This window comes from Chelonia mydas, chromosome 12 (assembly GCF_015237465.2).
Source record: "Chelonia mydas isolate rCheMyd1 chromosome 12, rCheMyd1.pri.v2, whole genome shotgun sequence".
NCBI classification, from domain to species: domain Eukaryota; kingdom Metazoa; phylum Chordata; order Testudines; family Cheloniidae; genus Chelonia; species Chelonia mydas.
In genome coordinates, this window is record NC_051252.2 from 38,797,592 (window position 1) to 38,818,607 (window position 21,016).

Genomic DNA, 21,016 nt, shown 5'->3' on the forward strand with positions numbered 1-21,016 from the left:
GCACAGTGCACGTGGGCAGCTGCACAAACGGACCTTCGAGGCCGAGTTAACCACTGGTAAGATGGCCACTGACCTGATTTTCTAGAGGCATGTTATAGACCTCGGAGTCCAGCAGCATGGTGCATGCACTGAAGGGCACTGCCTGGTTAGCAATGGTTCTCGCTGCCCGACAGTGAACTCTTAAGATCTCCTGTTCGCATGAAACAATCAGCTTCTCCTGAGGAGAGAGGAGAAAGTAACCCAGTGAGTGACGAGTGCCCTTCATTTCTCCAGAGAAGGAAGTGAAGCACCATTCGCCCCAGAAGGAATCCCCCAACGGCTCTCCGTTACCCGCTCTATGCTGTGCTGGAGTCGCAGCTTCCCCCTCACTGCTTCCTGCTGCTTGAAGAGTTCCTTCAGGGGTTCCGCGAGCGATGGAGGGGGTGCAATCTACAGACACACAGAGAGGCACAAACCGTTACAAATGGTGACACAGGCTGGATTCACTCTGAGCAGCAGGGAGCTGTGTTCCTAATGCTGTTGCTGCTCACCCTTTGAAATTGCTCTGGAGCTTGCTGTCCCTTTAGGCGTGGGGCCAGTGCTCTCAGCTGCTACACACAGGCCCGGGGTTTGGGTGCAACTATACAATTATTGCCCTTAGGCTGATGATGTGTTGCCAAATCATTCAATTGCCAGGGAGACGGCGCTCACACCATCCACCGTACTAGTGGAGGAAGCCTTCTCATGCAGGTGGGAGGCAAAGGACCATCCCCTAAGGCTAGCCGTGACCAGGCAGTGTGTGGGAATGCAAAACAGGGTAAGAGGTTCTGTATTCAGAGGTGGCTGGGGCTTCCATCACTACATGCTTTAAACTACCCACCCTTTCAGGGCGTCACAAAGACACTTTGTGAAGAGCTTTAAGGTCATCTGATGAACCAACGGCATGACAACATGTGAAGCATGTCGGGGCAGCAGAGTCCCTGCTCATGGTGGGCAGTACACACTGAGGCGTGTCCATATTCCAACACAACTTTGGGTTTGCAGTGTGCATGGGACAACACCGATGTAGCGCAGAGTTCCGGCTACAATCCTAGAGTGTTTTCCTGTTCACACTGTGGGCCCAATCACACACACAGAACAGCATGCCTTGCAGGGTAGAGAGCTAGGTGGCTGCTGTTCTTTGGGACAAACAGATGTGCTCGTCACCTATAATGCTCATGATTTCACAGCAGATAAGATGTGCATCAATTCAGGCCCTGATCCTGCAATAAGATGGATTCCGACAAACTTTTGTGCTGAGCCCCATTGATTTCAACGGGGCGCCAGGCAGGTGCAGGCAGCTCATTGCAGGAGCAGACCCTTGGTTCTCATTCCTCACTTTCATCATGGAATATGCTGGAGGAGAGAATTGTATTTTCCATGAAGCAGGTAGAGCACTGCCAGACGTCTCCTGCCAGTTCATTTACTACTAGAACACAGCTTTCAAATGGTCAGAATGTAGGACGATTTCCCAGCGACATCCTCAGACTGCAGCGTTTCAGGGAGGGAAACCTGTTTACACTCCCCAAAGGGAAGGAGTACTTGTGGCACCTTAGAGCTCTAAGGTGCCACAAGTACTCCTTTTCTTTTTGCGAATACAGACTAACACGGCTGTTACTCTGAAACTCCCCAAAGGGAAGCCGAGTGTAGTATTTTCTTTCAATAAAGCTTATTCTAACGAAGCGAAAGCCTCCCAGCGCTTGCACTTGTACAGAATCCAGCATTGCTCCGGGTAGAAAAGAAGGAAGGTTCCACCAACTGTGGAATTCTCCATTAACTGCAGCAGGACATGGAATTTCACGTTAGTCAAATCCAGAACGACCTCCCCTGGAGGCTGGGAGCCGACATTTCCTGACTGGAGGGGTTAGTCTATTGGTGCATTTGACCTGGCAAACTCCATCAGTGGAGCTGTCAGAGAAATAGCTGGTCCCATTGCCATAGGGTCAGCACTACCAGCCAGTCGCACATCGGAGCCTTGGTAAAATAAAAGGCAGAAGTTAAGAGTAGCTATCTTCTGCTTAGGGCCAGCCTTTGGGAAAATCGCACTCTGGGCGAACTTACGTTTTGGTGCCACTGGCCCCGATGGGCTCCCCACCCTCCCCTCACCCCTGCCCCTACACTGTGCCTCCTGCGCCCCTAATCCCTGCACCCCCCTTCAGCTCTACCCCTGCACCTCCCTCCTGCGCCCCTAACCCCTGCACTGTGCCCTCTTCACCCCAACCCTTGCATTCCCCTCCTGTGCCCCAACCCCTGCCCTGTGCCCTCTTCAAACCAACCTCTGCCCCATCCTGCGCCCCAACCCCTGCACTGTGCCCTCTTCACCCCAACCCCTACCCTCTCCAGTGCCCCAACACCTGCCCCCCAACCCCTGCCCCTAATCCCTGAACGCCCTTCACTCCTACCCCCTGCACCTCCCTCCTGCGCCCCTAACTCTTCCACTGTCTCCTCTTTATCCCAACCCCTGCCCCTCCTATGCCCCTAACCTCTACATCCCCTTCCTGCACCCACATGGGAAAACTGACCTGGATGCAGTGTCGGAGCAGCTGGCATTGCTGTTCGCTCCCCCACTGGCCTGCTGCTCCTTTGCCCTGTGCTGTGTGTGTGTGGGGAGCGAGGAGCAACACCAGGGCTCCCTGCATCCAGGTCACTTTCCCCACCTGGGCTGCGTAAGGAGAGGGCAGGAGAGCAGCAGCTGCTGATGCCTCAGCCCAGCCGGGGAAGTGACCTGGATGTAGGAAGCCTGTGTGTGTGTGTGTGTGTGTGTGTGTGTGTGTGTGTGTGTGTGTGTGTGTGTGTGTGTGTGTGTGTGTGTGTGTGTGTGTGTGTGTGTGTGTGTGTGTGTGTGTGTGTGTGTGTGTGAGTGAGTGAGTGAGTGAGTGAGTGTTGAGAGCACTATCTCTTTAAGAAAGCACTCAGGGTCAGGCATCTGCAGGCTTGTTCACACACATGCAGCTGTTGCTGGACCCAGAGAGGCAGCAGCACAGAGATTCCCCCTGTCCCGTCACCCCAGCTCAGGGGAGACTGGGTAGACAGGCAGGGGGAGAGAACACCCTGATATCAGTCCCCCCCGCACAGCAGACAGGAGGACGCTCCCAGTCTGGAGTGGCCAGGGGCTCCGGGGAGAAACAGCATGGGGAGAAAACAGGAGCAGCAGCAGCTGCACAAGGCAGTGGAGCAGGGGGTAGGAGGGGCACCCCTGCTCTGGAGAAGTCACCTGGCTCGGCTTTTCGTCCAACTGCCCCCCTACAGCTCAGGTCCCTCCCCGCTCCTCCTCCAGATGCTGCTGTTCCACCAGTCCAGCAGGCTCTCAGCAGGTCAGGTAGGAATCAGGCAAACCCTGCGCCGGGCGCCCCCTTTGTCAGGCTGCCCACTCGCAGGGGCGGCCCTGCTCCTGCCTATGGTCTTATAGTTGCCATACCTAATTAGTATACTGCTTATAAAAGCAGCTTTGCTTTCTGGCTTTCAAATCCATTGGCTTCACATGAACACAGTCTAAGGTTCCAAATCTTGAGTTCCTAAGCACCGTTTAAAAGTCTTGTCTATACAAATACAGCAAAACCCATTTATAATACAGTTGTCCCTATAGCAAGGCTCAGTTTTGTAATCTTAAGTGTGTTCCAAAAGCATTCTAAAGCCAGATACACAGCTGGGGTCCCACCTTGACTGTAAAACAGAACTGTGCTTTGACTATGTTGGAGGACACCCAGGCTTGACTCTATCTGTAGCATTTCAGTTTTATTATTCCATAAAGAGAATGGAGCCAGGAGAAGAAATAGTGAGGGTAACTCACCACTGGAATGTGAAGCTTGCTTAGTGGCTTGCCATCCAGCAGGTAGGACCCTGTGTAGGTGACATATTCGGCGTAACACTGGGGAGCTTGGGGAGTGATGTAGCAGAGGATTTTCCGCTTCTCTTCTATCTTTTTCCTGATCTGAAGATACTCAAAGTATGGGTTTGATCTGTCGCTGTGATAGGGCTCGATGTCGTCCAGTTTTATGGCATCTACGATCGCTGCCAGTGTTTGCTGTATCATCTCTCTTGTCTGCTGGGTGGACGTGTTAATATGCTGCTGTAGCTGCTGGCTGGAACGCTGGAACCTGCGTTTACGTGGATGTTGGGCTTGAGCATCGTCTTCCTCCGTCACTCGCCCTTTTGCACGCGTGGAAGGCGCAGAAACTGGAGGAAACTCTTTCTCAGAAGGTGCAGTGTTCTGTTTATTTTGATTGGCCAGCATTTGAGCCCTGTTCCTGGTAATTCGTTGCGGGATCTCTTCTATTTTGGGTGGTTTGGAAACTTCTGCTACTGGTTTTTGTACTGGCTCTATGGTTTCTACTGGAGTAGTCCCTTGGGGTGTCTCTGTCTGGATGGAAGAGACTTGGCTCCCACTTCGTACTGCAGCACTGTCTTGCGCGACCCCACTCTCAGCAGCGTTCGCTTGTGCCAAGCTGCTTTGAGATCCACTCTCCACTGCACAGTTTGACGAGGGCAATTCTTCATGGTTTGTTTCTCCCTCTTGTTTCTCTGGCTGAGCAAGCTCGATTGATGCAGTCTGTTGAAAACTCTGTGCCTCGGACTCTTCTAATCTTCTCTCTTCTGGTACATTCAATGCTTCCGAGGTAGCTTCTGGTGCAATCACTTCCGGCTTTTGTTCCTCCAGCCGTGGCTCTGGTTCCACAGGTAGTAAGTTACTTGGCTGATTAAGCGGTAGCTCCTCCTGCTCACGGGAAGCTGTGACAGACACACTCACGTTTATGACCCCAGTATTTATGACTTCTGGGGCAGCTCCTGGGCTTTCTTCTACCGGTGCCACTTCAGTCATTTCAGCATCTGGAACATCTTTAGCTTGGAGCGGCAATTCCGGCAACGAGAAGGGACCAAGGTCTAAGTCATCTTCTGAGTTTGTGAATGGATCCGGCCACGTTACTGGCTCTTCTGAGTTTACAGGTGCAACACTACTGTTTTCCAAATAACTGTTTTCCAGAGTGTTAACAGCCTCTGCTGGAGTTTCTGTTGGAATGCAAGGAGGGTCTAAAGGCATCTCGGGTGTTTCTTCTGGAAGAGGCTTGCAGTTATTGAAGAAAGTGTCTAATCTAGTAGGGGACATGTAAGGAGCTTGCTCTTCTGCAGTTGCCATTTCTCCTGGAACTGCTTCTTCAGCATCTTCCTTTACTTCATCAAGCCCCGGTTCAGATACTGACAATGGATAGGAAATAGGAGAAACCGGGTATGGAGAATCTGTAGAAATAAAGGGCACGGGTGCAGGATGTATTGGGTCCAGTGAACAGAATGGCTTAGGGGATTCAGGGAACCTCTGGGGAGATTTCATTAGAAGTTCTGATCCCACTGACCAGCTGACAGGGTGATCAGATGGATTACCAATTAAACTAGGAGGCATGGGAGGGTCAGGGTTTCTGGAAGGAGGGTTATCCCAGTCCATATTGTTCTGCTCTGAAATACCTGAACTCAAATGGTTTTCTTCAATAGGTGGTAAAAAGGTAGACTCTGGTGGCAAAATAGAAGCAGTAGCTTGCTGCTCTTCTGTGGTATCCAAAGGCATGCCAAGATCAGGGGGAAGAGCACTTTCTACAGAAGGTGCAAGCAGCTCATCTCTATGTGAGGGGGAGGATTTTGCTTGTAAACCAGAAAAGATGCTTTCAGGTGATTGGACAACATTGCCAACAGGTGCACAATGCAAAGTTTCTACTTTAGGTGATGGAATTCCATAGTCAGGTGAATAATACCCTGGAGACATACACTGAAACTTTTCTGCAGGAACAGAAGGAAGAGGGACTTTTTCCTCCATCAAATGCTGCACTGGAGAATCATAATTTGATGTTGCCGGGACACTTTGCTGCCTGAAAAACTTGTCTCCAGCACTGAACTCATCTTCAGGGACCCTTCTTATATCAACAGAGATTGAACGATAAAGGTTTGTGGAGGGTATCGTCCTTGTTGGAGTCTGACTTGGATTGTCGGGAAGTCCACTCGAAGCATTTGCGTATCTGTCAAAAAAGGATGGAGAACATGCATTCATGGACATTGTGGATATGGGCAGAGAGTGCTGAGAGTCAGCACAATCAAACATCAAATCTGTGTAATCTTCATTGCTGCATGAAGGAGTTCTTGGTGTCTGCATCACTTCTTCATAGCTTGGACAAGAAACTACGGAAGCTGGAGCTGGAACACCCGTCGGCCTGTTCTGATCTGGCCTGGGAGAAGCAGGTAAAATTTCTTTCAGCTGAGGGCCAGTTATCCAGTCTTTTGAATCTGTCCCCACAGCAGGCTGTGGCTTATTATCTGGTGACAATATAGGAGTCAGTGGACCTAGGTCTTTGAGCTTTTTGTCCTTTAGCTGAGTATCTAGTGCTAGTGGTTTCTTTGTGGTCAAATCCAGACTCCTCTTACGCATCTCTTCAGAGGTTTTAATTTTATCTTTTAATTTGGGATCTCCAGATCTGTGCCTCATCTTCTCCATTTGCTTCATTCTCTCTTTGTGTCTTTTGTGGCGCTCCTCAATTTCCAGGTCTTTTTGGCTCAGCATCCTCTCGAAGCTGGTCATCATTAGATCACCATCACCCAGAAGCTTCTCTCTAGGCCTGTTATCTTTCTTGCTACCATCTTTGGACAATGTTATTTTATCATTTCCATTACTGATCTTTAGAGACTCTGTTTTGTCTTTCTCTTGGTTTTCCTTGAGTTTCTCCTTCAGTTTGGTTTCACTAAATTTGAGGTTCTCCTCCTTTGACTTATCTTTGAATGTGATAACTTGAGGGCTATCCTTGTCTTTAACCACAGATTTTGTCTCATCTTTGTGATGTTTAAAGAATCCATCTGTATGTTTGTCTCTATGCTTTTCCTTTTCATCCTTCCATTTTTCCTTGTGTTTTTCTCTCTTCTTCTTCTCTTTGACTGTGCTGATGGTACTGGAACCATAAGTCTTTTCCTTTTCTGCCTTCTTTGAGAGCTCTCTCTCAGGATCATTTTTATCTTTCTTTTCAGAAAACAAATAGTCAATGTTTTTGTCCAGGTCTTCCTCAACCTCTGCTTTCATGCTGTAGGAAATGCCAAAAGTCTCCCCATCCACAGAGAATTCTTTTTCATATTGATTGGAATCTTTTCTGTTGCTGGAGTCTTTAAAGTCATCCATTTTCTCTTTTTTCTCGGTTTTTTCCTTCTTTGCTTTCTCTTTCTCGTGACTTTTCTTTGATGAAGATGAGGAATGCCTGTGCCTCTCCTTCTCCTTGAGTTTGTCTTGCAAGCAGGGCAAAGGAAGAGAATCTTTATACTTTTCCTCAGAGGCATCCATAAGAGAAAGGTTAGAAGACTCAAAGAGGTTGGTTAGTCCTGGATCTTGTCCTCTGTCTGTGAAGCTATCAGAAGAAATCTCACTTATTTTATCATTGGAGTCATCTCTATATTCATTGAGGGCCTCCTCCTCCAATTTTTCCAACAGGCTCTTCTCGGTCTCTCCTCCTTTTGAAGACTTCTTTTCTTTGGAATGTTCTTTATCCATCTTTTCCTTATGTTTGTTTTTTACCTTCTCCTCGGCAGCATGCTTCTTTTCGGCCTTTTCAGGGAGCTTTTGCTTGTTTTTCTTTTCTTGGGTGGAGTCTACTGAGGTTCTGTCTTTCCTGTCTTTATACTTCTCGACAGAATCTTTATCCTTCTTCTCTTTGTGTTTTTCAAAGAAACTCTTCTCTTTTTTCTCCTTCCCACCTTCTGCTAATCCTTTGTCCTTTTTCTTCTCTTTATCTTTCTGTTTCTCTCCTGAATGTTGCCTGTCAGAAGAGTACTTTCTGTGCTTGTCAGCAAGATAAAGTTCCTTTTCAGCAGCCATGCTATCATCTTTTTCTTGTAGACTGTCCATTCGATGCAATTCACTCCCAACGGCCTCACCAATTTTGAATCCGCTTAAGCTGTAATCATCCTTCTCATCTTCGCTTTCATCTGTGAAGATATCTGCGATGCTGTACCAGCTTTTCTCTTTTCCTTTTTTCTCATCTCTTTTCTCAGAGAAGTCCTCTCTATCTCCAGAGAAGTTTTTCTCTTTTTTCTCTTTGATATAGTCTAAAGAAGTCTTCCTTTCTTTGTCTTTGTTATGCAGATCCTTGTATTTCTCCTTAGGATCTTTTTTCTCTTTAAAACTTTTATCCAGTTCTTTGTCTTTCTGGTTTTTCTCAGCAACAGCTTTTTCATTTTTCTCTTTATCTGCTTCTTTGGATTTCTCCTTATATTTTTCTGGTTTCAGTTTCTCTTTCTTTTCTTTATCAGGAGCATCTTTCTTCTCCTTATCTTTCCCTGAATGGTGCCTTTCCCCGCTTTCCACATTTTTTCCACTGAATTCAGGGTCAGATTTCTCCTTGAAGAATGTTTCACAACCATATTCTTTAAACTCATCTCGATAGGGCTCCTCTTGTTTAATTTTTATGTCCTTTCGGTCTTTACAGCTATCAGAGGAATCTTTTCTCTCTTTGTTGATTTCACCTGGATCTTTTTCCTTTCTCTCTTTAACGCTTTCTGCAGAATCTTTCCTTTTCTTGTCCTTTTCAGGCAGATAACTAGGAGTGACTTTATGCTTTTCAGTTTGGTCCTTTTTCTTCTCAGGGTTTTTGTCGACACTTTCTCTCTCTCTCTTTTTTAAGAATGTATCCTTTTCATTGCGTTTTTCATTGTATTCTTTCTTTTCCCTTGTTTTATTCTCCCTTTTCTTGTCTTTAATTTCTTCCTTCACTGTTTCTAGGATTAGTTTTGCCATGCTGTCATTTTTAATCTCCCTGAAGTCTGTTACTGGAGAATCCCAGCTATCCTCACCTTTGAAATCAAAGGATGAATCAGAAGACAAATCAGAAAACCATCTCTCTTGCTGATCATCAGAAAGGCTGAATTTTGTGTCCTCGCTTTCCAGCAATTGGCTTTTATTACTAAACTCATCAAATACAGGCTCTTCTTTGTAAACTTTTTCTTTTTTACATTTTTCTCTCTCTTCTTTGAAGGTTTTGTCTTTCTCCAGTTTAGTAATTTTCTCCTCCTTCAGATCATTCTTCTTTTCAGATTTTGACTGCTTTTCCTTTGATTTTTTCTTTCTCTCCTCCTTGTGTATTCTAGGTTTCTCCTCTTTGGGAGACTTCTCCTTTATGGGTTTTTCTTTACTTGACTTCTCCTCTCTGAAAAATTTGCTGATGTCTTTATTCCCCTCTTTGACTTTTTTTAATGATTTCTCCTCTTTGGAGGCTTTTCCAGTCTCATCTTTAAACAACCATTCCTTCTCCTCTGATTTACTTTTCAGTAGCTTTTCTTCCTTTTTACAGTGTTCTCTCTCATGTTTTAACACTTTTAATTTATTTTCACTTGGACTTTCAGTCTCTATCAAACCCTTGTCAGGCTTTTGCTTAGAGTCCTCATATTCAAAAGAAAAAGTTTTGATTATTTTAATGTCTTGGCTGACTGGGCATTGTCCCTTCTCTTTGTTTTTGTGTTTATGTTTTGTTTTATGTTTTTTAACAACCTTTCCCTCCTTATCCAGCTTTGGAATTGCTCCGTCCACGTTGGCATGGAATGAATTCTTCTTCTCAGAGACAGTATTGTGAGAGTTATTTTTCTTTTTGTGCTCCTGCTTCTTTCTCACTGGCTTTAACGACTGTAAACTGGAACCCTCAGACGTATAGTCTGACTCGCTCGTCAGTCTCGTCCTTGTGGAGTCCGATAAGGAACTGACATCTGACCATGCTGGAGAAGATATGGTTTTCCAATTGTCTGTCCTCCAGTGCTTGGAGTGCTGGTCTGGAAGATTAGGGTTATGTTTCTGTGAAGCTAAACTCCCATGAGAAGAGGTGGAAGAGGCAGACAGAGAGTTGAACAAGGAGGATTCCTTTAGCACTAGCCTAGAGTCCTTTACACAGCTAGAGCTTTGCACAGAGTCTCTATCATCCTCCTCACTCTCCAAATTTTCACTCTCTGATTCAGAGGAACAAAATTTGTCATTTTTTTTGCCAAACCGAACCTCTTTGCTCTTTGTCTCCTTTTTCCGCTTCTTTTTGACTTTATTCTTCTCCTTCTGTTGCTTGGCGTTGGAGGGCTCTCGAGTCTTGCTGCTGGGCAGTATCGAGTGAGTCGATAGTCTCAGCTTCTCGCCAGTCCCCACAGCTACACTGGTATCCTCTTCATCCGACGTGTCTGACAGGATGCGATGGGCAGGTTTCTTTGGTGTAATTGTGTTATTTTTAGTATAGGTTTTTACTTCCATTTTGGGTATGGAAATAAAACTGTTTGCTTTAGTCTCTTTCCTGTAATCCTTTTTCAGCAAATGCTTGTCATCGACGGGCGGGACTCTGTCCTGCTCATCATCTTCATCAAATTCATATTCATCCTTTACCGGTGTGATTGTTGTTTTGGGGGGCTCTTGACTCTTTGTCTTATGTTTCAAGCCTTTTTCAAACTCAGAGTCTGTGTTATTGCCATCGACGGAGCTGGAAGGTGCAAATGAAGGGGCGTCCTCCTCCTCTGAGCTCTCTGTGGGGAAAAAACAGCACAAAGCATTAGCCCTGTAGGTTGTTTTCAGGAGAAATATGCATTCTTCAGGCCTCCCCTGAAATCCCAAGCTAGCAGTCTCCTTGCACCCCACAAACTGAACACAGCAGACTTCTTAGCTGAGCCTAGAGTGAGCTTAACATTCTTTTGGAAAGAATACCCAAGTAGTTTTAAAACTACGTAGGATGCACTCGGAGTGGGCACAGCTCTCACACACAAATGGGCTGTAGACCAGGATTCTCTGGGAGGAGCAGTGGCATGCAGTGCCTCTCCTGAACTATCACTAACTAAGAAGCTGCCCATCCAGTGCAGGCACTGCAGCTATTAGTCATAACTTCATCACCTCCATGCTAGACTACTGTCATTTAGCGGAGCACTGTCTGGAAGCTTCCACAAATGCAGAATACAGCACCTTGCTTTCCCGGGGGTATGCTGTAATGAATACACAACAGGTATGCGAGAATTTCTACACTTGCTTCCAGTGTGCAAGTCAAAATGCTGGCAACAGTCTTTGAACCCTAAATGATATGGGACCCAGTTACTCGAGGGCCTGGCCTCTCCTCCTACATCCCCAGTTGTGGTAGGTGGAAACATGTAGGATGCTTTTAGCAGTAGGCTCCTACGACTGAACTCTCCAGGATGAGCGGCAGAGCTCTCTGAGCAAAGGGGAGGTTTTCTAATCATCTGAACATCTTGGCTGTGGACTGACTTGGCTATTCCAGTAGCATGTAGGCGTTCTGGGGCTATTATAACTGCTTCTGTGGTAGCAGGTTGCCACTATGGCGATAGCCCATTATCCCAACACCCACACAGGTCAGCATCTCACCTGTTGAGCTCTCTTCACTAGAGGGATAGGTGGTCTTTCCCAGGAGTAGATTCACCATGGTGGGGGAATTAGCGACTTTTAAAGGCGTCTCTCCCTTCCTGTTGCTTTGATGAGGGTTCCCTCCGTAATGTAACAACAATTTTACCACCTAAAAATGAGAAAAAACTTCAAAATCTCAGTATGGTTCCATTGCGAAGGAAGTTGTTTCAGTCCCCATCACTTCTGTGGGCTGTTCAGACAGACAAGCAGGAAAGAGGTTAGTTTGAGGTCAGAGCTGGCTGGTCATCCTGCCCTCTGTCACCCAGTGACATGGACACAGTGATTGAAATGAGGGACAGAGAAAACGGCAGGACAGATTTATGGGGGGAAATGCAAACCTGTATTCTGGTAGCAAGCTCCGTCCGTCAATTCCAAGGTCTCTGACACAAAGTGGAGAAACCAGCACAACGTGTAATAGCACAGGGGTTGATGGAAAAGATGCAACACGGAAAGACGCAACACGCCAGTCAGTGAAATGAAACGAAACAGCAATTGCCTATACAGATACGACTTAAAGCACAGGAAAATCAAACTCATTTATTTGTAACAAATCACTAAAAAATGGCGACTAAATCCAGCAAGAACCAACCTTGAAATGCCCATTATTAGCTGCATCATGCAGCGGGGTGTCGTCATCCAACCCCTTTGTGTTGACTTCCGCGCCGGCAGCAAGCAACTGCTTTGCAACATCATAGTAGCCCCGGTTACATGCCTCGTGCAATGCTGTCCAGCCTGCAAGCACACAAACACTCATGACGTGGGCAACTAATTTTTACGGTCGATAATTATGAACAGTGTCACGGTAACCGAAATAGATGCTGCTGGCTGCTAATATGGCAGCTTGCCTGCAGCTCTGCCCGCTGACACGGAGCTCTTCTAACCAGCCAGCACACGGCACAGCAGGACCTGCGTGGCCAAGACCGCCTGCCCAACACACCAGCAGCTCTGCTTTGGAAAGCAACCTTTTTTGCCAGCCTGACATCTGGTACTTGAGTCCATCCAGCTTTTCTGTTTGGCAACACAAGGTGCTACAGCCAATTGTCCTGTAGAACTTCATGCCACCCAGTGAACTCCAAAAGCAGAGAACGTTTAGTGAATGAACTCAAAGGGCGGCTGATACCTCATGGTGCTCTGCTCTCATTAGACTGAATTGTTTCTCTCTCCTCTAACTCTTTGATAGGAGGAAGATTGTCACTCAGTCAGGACGGGGGTTTAGGATTCATCTGGTCATACAGTGTATCCCCTAGCTGAACTCTCAGCATACAGGTTGTCTGCAACATTTCCACAGCAAGCAACTGTGACATCACAAACAGGACCATGACTTCTGGAAGGGACTAAGCGTGGAAGCAGATGAACTCTGCAGAAACAAAAGCTCCTATTCTCAAACAAACCTCTGAAGAATGAGGGAAAGATATGTAAAAATTTCTATCATACATGGGCAGCAGATTGATTTCTAAGCAGAATCTGTTTCGAAGTTTCCCGGCAGGTGTGTACTACTCCTTGGGTATTCTGCTGATAGCACTGGTGAGCCTTTCAGAACCCTCCATTTGTACTATTAAAAAGGGGTATCTGTGATTGAAATTACTCACAACGAACACTGATGTTAAACATACGGAGCTCAAAAATAAGCATATTTACTCGCTACATTTAAAAAACTACTTAAAAAGAATGTTATGGTCAGAAAGTCAAGCACTCAAAAGCTAGGAAATGCCAGAATTAAGGTTGTCCGTGCAACCTTAATTCAGCCCTCCTGTGCGTATAATTATGATTAAGGGTAAGATTTTGTCATGGAGGTAAAGAATGTCATTGATTCTGTGACCTTCAGAGACCTTGTGATATTTTCCAGCCCTGGGGTGGTGGGCCAGAGCTCCCAGATGCCGCAGGCGGCTGCCACAGTTCTGAGCCGCCAGGGATGAGGAGTGTTGGACCTCTCCCTTCCGCAGTGGGGCTCAAGCTCTCTTACTCCCCTCCCCCTCACTCAAGCTTCAGCCCTCCCCACCGTCAGCACCATTTTGTCATGGTTATCTTTAGTAAAAGTCAGGGACAGGTCACGGGCTTCCGTGAATTTGTTTATTGCATTTGAGTCAGAGAGGTTCCTCCTCCACACTGCTTGGGCACCAGCAGAGGGAATACAGAGAGCACAAGAGAAACAGGCTCCCTGTTCTCAGTTCTGGTGCCACAGTTGACTCCCAAAAGCTTGAAGGAGCAATTGCAGGAAAAGTCCTGCTCAGCCTCTACAATCCTGGGATGGAGCATGCTCAAGTACAGATGGAATGGTCTCAGAACTCAGCGGCTAAACTCTAATCAGTCTCTGCTGAGCATGTGCAAACTGAGATTTTTCAGATTTATAACGCAGCCTAACTTGGGCAGTTTTACACAGGGATAGCAAGAATTTTTTCAGCATGTGCAAAATAATGTATTTCCCTTAATCTCATTCTTAAAAACAGCTGAACTTAAAATAAAAACAAAACAAAAAACAAAACCCAGCCTAAGGCAAACACTTGACATGGAAAATTTCAGCACAAATGGCTCAAATTTGACTAAGTTATACTAAGCAACTGAAAACAGGATCTTATAATAGGAAGTGTTGGGCAAGCTTAACTACAGGTGTTGTTACCCGCTCTATCTATAATCCCAGGGGTACCCACTAAGGTGACCAGATGTCCCGACCTTATAGGGACAGTCCCGATTTTTGGGTCTTTTTCTTATATACACTCCTATTACCCCCCACCCCAGTCCCGATTTTTCACACTTGCTGTCTGGTCACCCTAGTACAAATACTTCACCTGTCCACGGGCTCTGCTGGGTCACACTCAATGATTATAAAACAAAGCAAATCACTGCACCTGCCCTCATCTTTCATGAGGATCTAAGACTTGCTAGGACTACAGATTCCAGTCTGCAGTGCTCCATCCTCATCGGGATGGACATTGCTCAGACCAGAATGAAGCACCTCATGCTGAGACTCTCCATTCCATTGCACCACCCTAAGCTCATGGTTCACGCCACAAGGCATAAGTGCCTAGGGTTAGGAAAATTTCCTACGCACAGGTCGTTCTATAACTGGCCATTACAGGGTTCCATTACTGGCCATTACAGTGTCTGGTACCGGACACTTTCAGTCTAGAGATGGGATACTGGACTCAAGGGACTCTGGGTCTGATGTGGCCTGGCTATTCCTATATTTATTAAAGGTGAGGTGAGATACGGGGCACATACAAATCCACTGACTGCACTTTGGGCTCCTGGCTTATTAATAGAGATCACTGAACTGCAGCTGGGCTTGCTACCTGCGAAGTCCTTAACGTTGACATCTGCGCCCTCAATGATGAGTTCCTTGATGCGCCGGGCATCTCCTCGGATGGCAGCTCTATGCAGCCGAGTCTCTCCACGCTCATTTCTCTTATTTACTTTATCTTTGGTTTTGGAGGCAGAGTTAGGAGTTCCCTTCTGACACACTGTAGACTGAGAGGGATGCTTTGGTGTTGTATCTACTGCATGGAGAAGAGAAATACAGTGAAGAACTGCAATTCAAAGGAAAACCAGAGCCCCTCAGAGGGAGCTGTTGCAATACTTTTAATCCAGCAGTTGCACTGAAGCACTGACTGCAAGGCACTCAGAGGTAACTGATCCTCTGAACCAGATGTGGAGACAGAGGAAAGCCTGTGTATGTATAATACAGATATAAACTGTAGGCTGTGCTGAAGCACAGACTGGAGAAGGGTGTAGTAACCCTTGCACAGATTATAGACAACCCTATGATTTCAGAAAGGGCAAAGGGTCTCCTCATACCCAAAAGTCTTACTTCCAAAGGGAAGTGACAAAGTAACCTTCCCCATGTGCCTGTGAGGGGCTAACTGCCTGGAAGGATAGTGCACACACTTCTTGGGAGAAGCCCTGAATATTCTGAAATTCACTTACTATCAAGTGAGAGTGACTTGAAACTAGATTCACATTAAGAATGACAGCAACAAAAATAAGGTCCCTAGATAACTCCACCATTCTGTATATAAGACAGAAGGATACACAGACAGATCATATAACACATATAAAACCCCACAGGAGCCCATATTGGCAACAGATACTACAGCATATTGAAATATTAATTCCATGTTAAAAACACTTACTACATTAGGTCTAAAATTACAATACACCATGGTTAGCAGAGTCTAGTTCTTTTACATAAGGAGGAGCATTTAAGAATCCCAGAAATAATCATGCTCTCCCTTTTACTCTCAAAAACATCTTATTACTCAGTCAACATATTAACCTAGCAGAAAACTTGGAGCTCTGACATATGCTAATGATCCCGGTAACTAAATTAGTTCTGAGATCTTTAGTGCTAACTAAACAGCATCTAATGCCTTCTGCACCTATCTGTCCAACGTTCTATAATCATTTCAGAATGCAATAAAGGGACATTTGCCTAAATTGGGGTAGGGAGCTGTAGCTTGCATGAAGTGATATTAGGTGAAGATGGAATATTTGGCAGGAGTGAAGCATTTGCATCCCTTAAATTCATTTCCAGACTCTCATACTGTAGTCTTGAGGCAGAAGAATTATGCTACCAACATTATAAAACATGTCCTGGTTGCCAGGTAGATACCACTGGTACACATGCTCAACTGTGTCTATTTTGTGACCATGGTTGTTGTTTATGAATAAGCAGAAGCACACGGAGTCCCATTAAATATGAGCTCAGACACATCCACCCACGCCTCACTTTCAGCTCTCACCTGGGCTATTTGCAGATTCTTCTGCTGTCATCTGCATAAGAAGGGCGACTTGCTGGCGCTCAGAGAGTGGGTAACCAGCCCTGATTCCTGAAAGCCCCATTCCAAACAGCAAGCCAGGCTTCCTAGTGGCAGGCTCCTTTTTAATCCTCTTCCGTTCTGGACCCTGCTTTTCTGTGATGCAATCAGAGACAGAAAGGGAAGGGGAAGGTTTCATGCTACGGACATTTCCACAACTGAAATTCACATTCATTTTTCAGACAAGCGCTGTTAATAGCTTTCCCCATTCATGTCAGTCGTCTTCTTCGTATGGCTGATGTTCGTGTAGAGCAACAATTATAATTTTACATTTAGATGGTGAAGCCAGACAATTGCGTCTGATAACTCATGTCAGTGTCTCACCGAGTATAATGAAACCACTGGTGAAAAAAACCTGGGTTAGAAGCACTGGCCTTTGCCAGCACTGATGTTCTTGGACAGACACCCTCATTCAGAACCGTTAAAAGCCATGGCACTGAAGCACACACCTCACCGGCTGCCGGAGAGCCCTGCAACACCTAGGTACAGTGGAATATCGCCGAGTGGAGGACCCCTTACCTCAGCATTGCTGGCAGCGGGTCACTTTGCTGGCAGTCTAGCAGTTTCCTAACAGGTTGGTTTTTTTGTTTTTTTTTTAATATTTAGATTCTCTTCCCCCCACCTCCACCCCCACCCGCAGCACAAGAGGGGGGAGAATGAACGCACACGGAGGCCAACTGTCAGTACTGTACCTTCCGTCTTGCTTCTAGGAACCTCCATTTCATGCCATGGTGCTTCGAGGAGCGTACCAGCCTTATACCACCACAGCATGGACTGAACTGGAGGCATCTAAAAGCAGCAACAGAAAGTGCTAACAAGACACATTGTAACAGCTCTGAAATGTCGCCATCTCATCCCCTTCAGCTACCATAGGTCCTGTACTTCTCATCGGAACCGGTACAAAATATCATGTCAGTCCCCATGATACTGTGTGTGTAAAACAATGCAGGGCGGACGCTCTCCTTCCAATGTTACAGCAGACTGTCAGCCTCCCTGGGTGACTTCCCGTTTACAGCATGTTCCTGCATCCCCTCAGGGACATTCTTATGTGCTTATTCAGCCGGGTCCCTTCCCCTACCTACCTCTGTGAAAACAACGGATAGGGAGGGAAGAAACTCTTAAGAACAGTTTTTCGCTCCAAGTAACTAACTGATCTAGCTGCAGACAATTCCTGCTGGGAGGAATGAGGGTGCTGCCCCGAGCCAATGCTTGTTTGTGACCTACAATGTGTGCAGGGACAACGCTAAACCCAGGCCTCTCACCACATCGCCCAACACTGCTCTCGCCCGCAAGCATTACATCCTAGAGATAGCCAGTGAGAACTAGACCCTGAAAGTATTATGGGATTTGCTACCTCACTCTTGCTTCTTTCAGCTCATATGTACACCACACCTTCCTGAATATACAGCTTCTCTTCCGCAGTTTTCTGATTTCCCCTTAGGAAACACCAATCTTTTTCCCATTCGCCCAGAATTAACATGTATTCCTGTTCACTTCCTGTACTGACACTCCTGTTAGCAGAACTCTGAGATGGCACAAGTCTGACTGTGCGCTCTCTGTTGGGTCTGCAGAGCAGCATGCAAGACACTACAAGCCCCTCAGACAGAGGGGTGGGGTTTGAATTTATAATCTCAGTGTGACAGTTTAAGAAATAAAAATTAGGTTTGTCTGGCCAAGATGTCCCAGCTGATTCTATTTAATTTATGTAAAAAAAAAAAAAGAATAAAATAGATAGGAACAAGAAGAGACAGCAATTCCACAGAGAGAAATACGAAAACTCCCACAAAACCAAAACAAACTCCAACACTGTCCTAGATCCACAGTGCAAGAACAAAAAAACAAGATAAAGGGGGGAGAGGAGAAGACAGGGACTCGCCACGCATCCCTATAAACAATCCAAACATTAACATACTTCTGTGATTTAAAACTAATTATAAGAAGTGCTGTACATATATGATCTAAGTCGAATTCCGAAAGACCCATAAAGGGCCATTTACAGAAAAAGCAGATAACACCTATCAAATATCTGGCGGATGCGGACAAATGGTTCCCACAGCTGTATCCTCACAAACTGCCCTCAAATTTTATGTTGAATTCATGCTACGGAGATTCTGCTTCAGAAATCTGAGCATTGAAAAAGTGGTTAGTTGCACTGTAGTCTTGAAATAAAAATGTAAATGATGAATTGCCCACAGCTTTGCTGGTTAAATAGAATCTGCACTATTTAACTGATTGTATTCACTTCTCAAAGGAGCCAGCTAGGGAGAAAAACTCTTTTTATGTAAGGAAATACCCTTCTTAACTCTTGCAGTTGGCTGGACAGCAATACCCCATCAGGCAGTGCTAGCCAGTAGGGGATACACCTTTAGGATACTTGCAGAAGTTGTGGTGGAATCTGAGGGGGGGAGGGAGTATCTGACATAGCAACTCTGGACGTATCCCGTTCCACAAGGATAGGAACCCCCCAACATATCTACCTCAGCACCTTTATTTAAATTTAATAGTTTTACAATACTTTGAGACTTCACCCTGTACCAGCTCTCTGCCAGCTGGCACCCCAAGAATCGTAGTATTGTAGTTTAGTATGAGATTTCCCTCCCACCCAACATTCAGTAGTTTTAAACCAATGGTTCTCAAACTATTTACCATTGTGGGCTGCATCCAGATGTACCTGGATGGCCCTGAGGATGTCATAGGCGGCAGCTGTGTGCTGCAAGTAGCCCATGGGCCGCAGGTTGAGAACCACTGTCATTTAAACAAACTGATCCTGCCTTTCATATAAATCAATTACCTAATCCACATAACACATATACAACAGGAAGGGAATATATAGTTTTTAAACACATTCTACTTTGCTGAAAACATTTATAGCAAGTTTGAGAATCCCCAGCAAGCTTTATGAGGGTTGTTAAAACCCTCAAAAACAGGGTTACAAACTATTAAGTGGTCTGCAATACCATGTAAGAAACCTGGGTCCAGGTGCTTACTCAACAGACCAGAAAAGAATGGGGATATTACAGCATCCTGCCCAGTCCTCCTTGGCCACAGGGACAGAGATGCAGATGCAGAATCTTGAAGCAGAGAGTCAAGAGCAGGAAGTGGGAGTCAAAGTGGGTTTCCAGTGGACTCGCTGAGAGACTTACACATAGCAGTTTGTAATATCTGTATCAATATTTTCTATGGCATTAGCTTTGTATAATTCGAGGAGCATTATCAAAAAGCCAACCATTAGTGAGGGCCTAGGCCAGCATTCCAATATGCCCAGAGAGTCCAGTGTCAAGCTTTTTGTATAAGCTCTGAGACCCTGGGCACTCATGAGACTATACTGCTGTACAGCCTTCCCTGCACAGCTTTGCCAATGCACTTTCCTCCTAACCTGAAACAGTCTGGGCTCCCCTGAGCAGACCACCATATTTAACTCCTCCTAACTATTCTGTGTCTTTGGGATAGGAACAACGTCCACATCAGACTAGTGTGAGATCCCCCAAACTATTTATCAGTGTGAACTCAGGCCTCCAGTGCAGATGAAATGCTAGTTCTTTAACCCATCATGTTGCCCGAGATCGGTTTGTCTTGTTTAGCTTTAAAAGGATACTGTCAACTTAATCTAGGCAACTTCCAAAAGCAAGTTACAAGCAGTTTTTCTTGGGACTCTGCCCCAAGTCCCTTTGCTGATTTTTGTGGTTTTACCATCACATTTTCCTGTCAGTAAAGTCTCATTCTCTCTCCTCTGTTGCTGTATAAAACCAGTCACAAAAACAACAAGGGAAACTGATTGGCCGGCTAACCTGTACAGGGGAATGAGTGAAAGTGACCAGGCAAAAAGCAAATAAGTTGGAAAAATACAGAAATATTTTCTTTCTAATCTTTTTTTCAGTTACAGCCATATTAAGTGTCCCTTACAACAATAGTGGGTGAAAAAAAACGTGATTTGTACGTTGGCATGTCCCTTTAAATTAAAAAGTTGCCACATAGTCCCTGAACCAAACAGGCACATCCTCGACAGACCCGAACCTGGGAACCATATGTTCCTCACTCTTGCTGTGTTGAGAGTTATGAATCAATTAGAAATTGAGATGTTTCTCTTCTTTTTTAACTTTGCTATCTGACCCAGTGTAACACCCACCCACCCACCATCACGGAGTGTCCAAAAACAAAAAGGTAATGAATAAACTGGGGTTCCCCGCAAATCAATATGGAGCATTTGTAGTGGCGGGAGGAATGGATCACCTGTCTTGTGTTCAGCTCAGAGTTTACAAGATCAAATTTAAATACAAAATCATCTGTTTAAGTTCTCCACTTTCTAACCGGGCTATGTTCAGATACTGGCTAACTACTGGTTTCAGAGTAGCAGCCATGTTGGTCTGTACTCGCAAAAAGAAAAGGAGGACTTGTGGCACCTTAGAGACTAACCAATTTATTTAAAATTTGTTAGTCTCTAAAGTGCCACAAGTCCTCCTTTCCTTTTGGCTAACTACTGATTTCTCTCTATGTAGCTCAACAGCGACATTTTGATCCACTCAAACACAGAGGAGACTGTTGCATCACTAATGCTGTGTATGCCAGTGTACTTCTAGCGGTGGTGGTGATCCAAGAATAACCTAAGTTACATAACATGATTCCCTGTAATGTATCCCAAGACAAATTAGATTATCTACCTGGAGGGTGGCAAGGGATTCTGGAAATGGAAAACTGTTGAAAAACTGAAAGGTTTTTAGATTATAAATTATTGCTAAAATGACCTTGCTAACCCTGGGGCGTGGCATGTTCCAGGTGCAAAGTCTGCTACTATCAA

General features: G+C 45.6%; 1 protein-coding gene across 6 annotated transcripts in view; it reads right to left on the reverse strand.

Moving 5' to 3' along the window:
* Positions 1–21,016, reverse strand: part of ANKRD11 (ankyrin repeat domain 11) — a 227,911-nt gene that overhangs the window by 7,984 nt on the left and 198,911 nt on the right. For 3 of the 6 annotated variants that reach the window (XR_005222248.2, XM_037877955.2, XM_043526097.1), the window contains 7 exons: positions 16,147–16,317; positions 14,701–14,904; positions 12,000–12,142; positions 11,372–11,519; positions 3,809–10,527; positions 331–429; positions 74–217 (listed from right to left, as the gene is read on the reverse strand). Coding sequence is in view for 5 of the 6 variants with exons in the window: in XM_037877955.2 (XP_037733883.1) it covers positions 74–217; positions 331–429; positions 3,809–10,527; positions 11,372–11,519; positions 12,000–12,142; positions 14,701–14,904; positions 16,147–16,317 (7,628 nt within the window). In the remaining variant the exon portion in view is untranslated. Of the gene's footprint in view, positions 1–73; positions 218–330; positions 430–3,808; positions 10,528–11,371; positions 11,520–11,999; positions 12,143–14,700; positions 14,905–16,146; positions 16,318–16,913; positions 17,011–21,016 lie in introns of all 6 variants that reach the window. The other 3 variants (XM_037877959.2, XM_037877957.2, XM_037877958.2) reach the window with 3 other exon arrangements.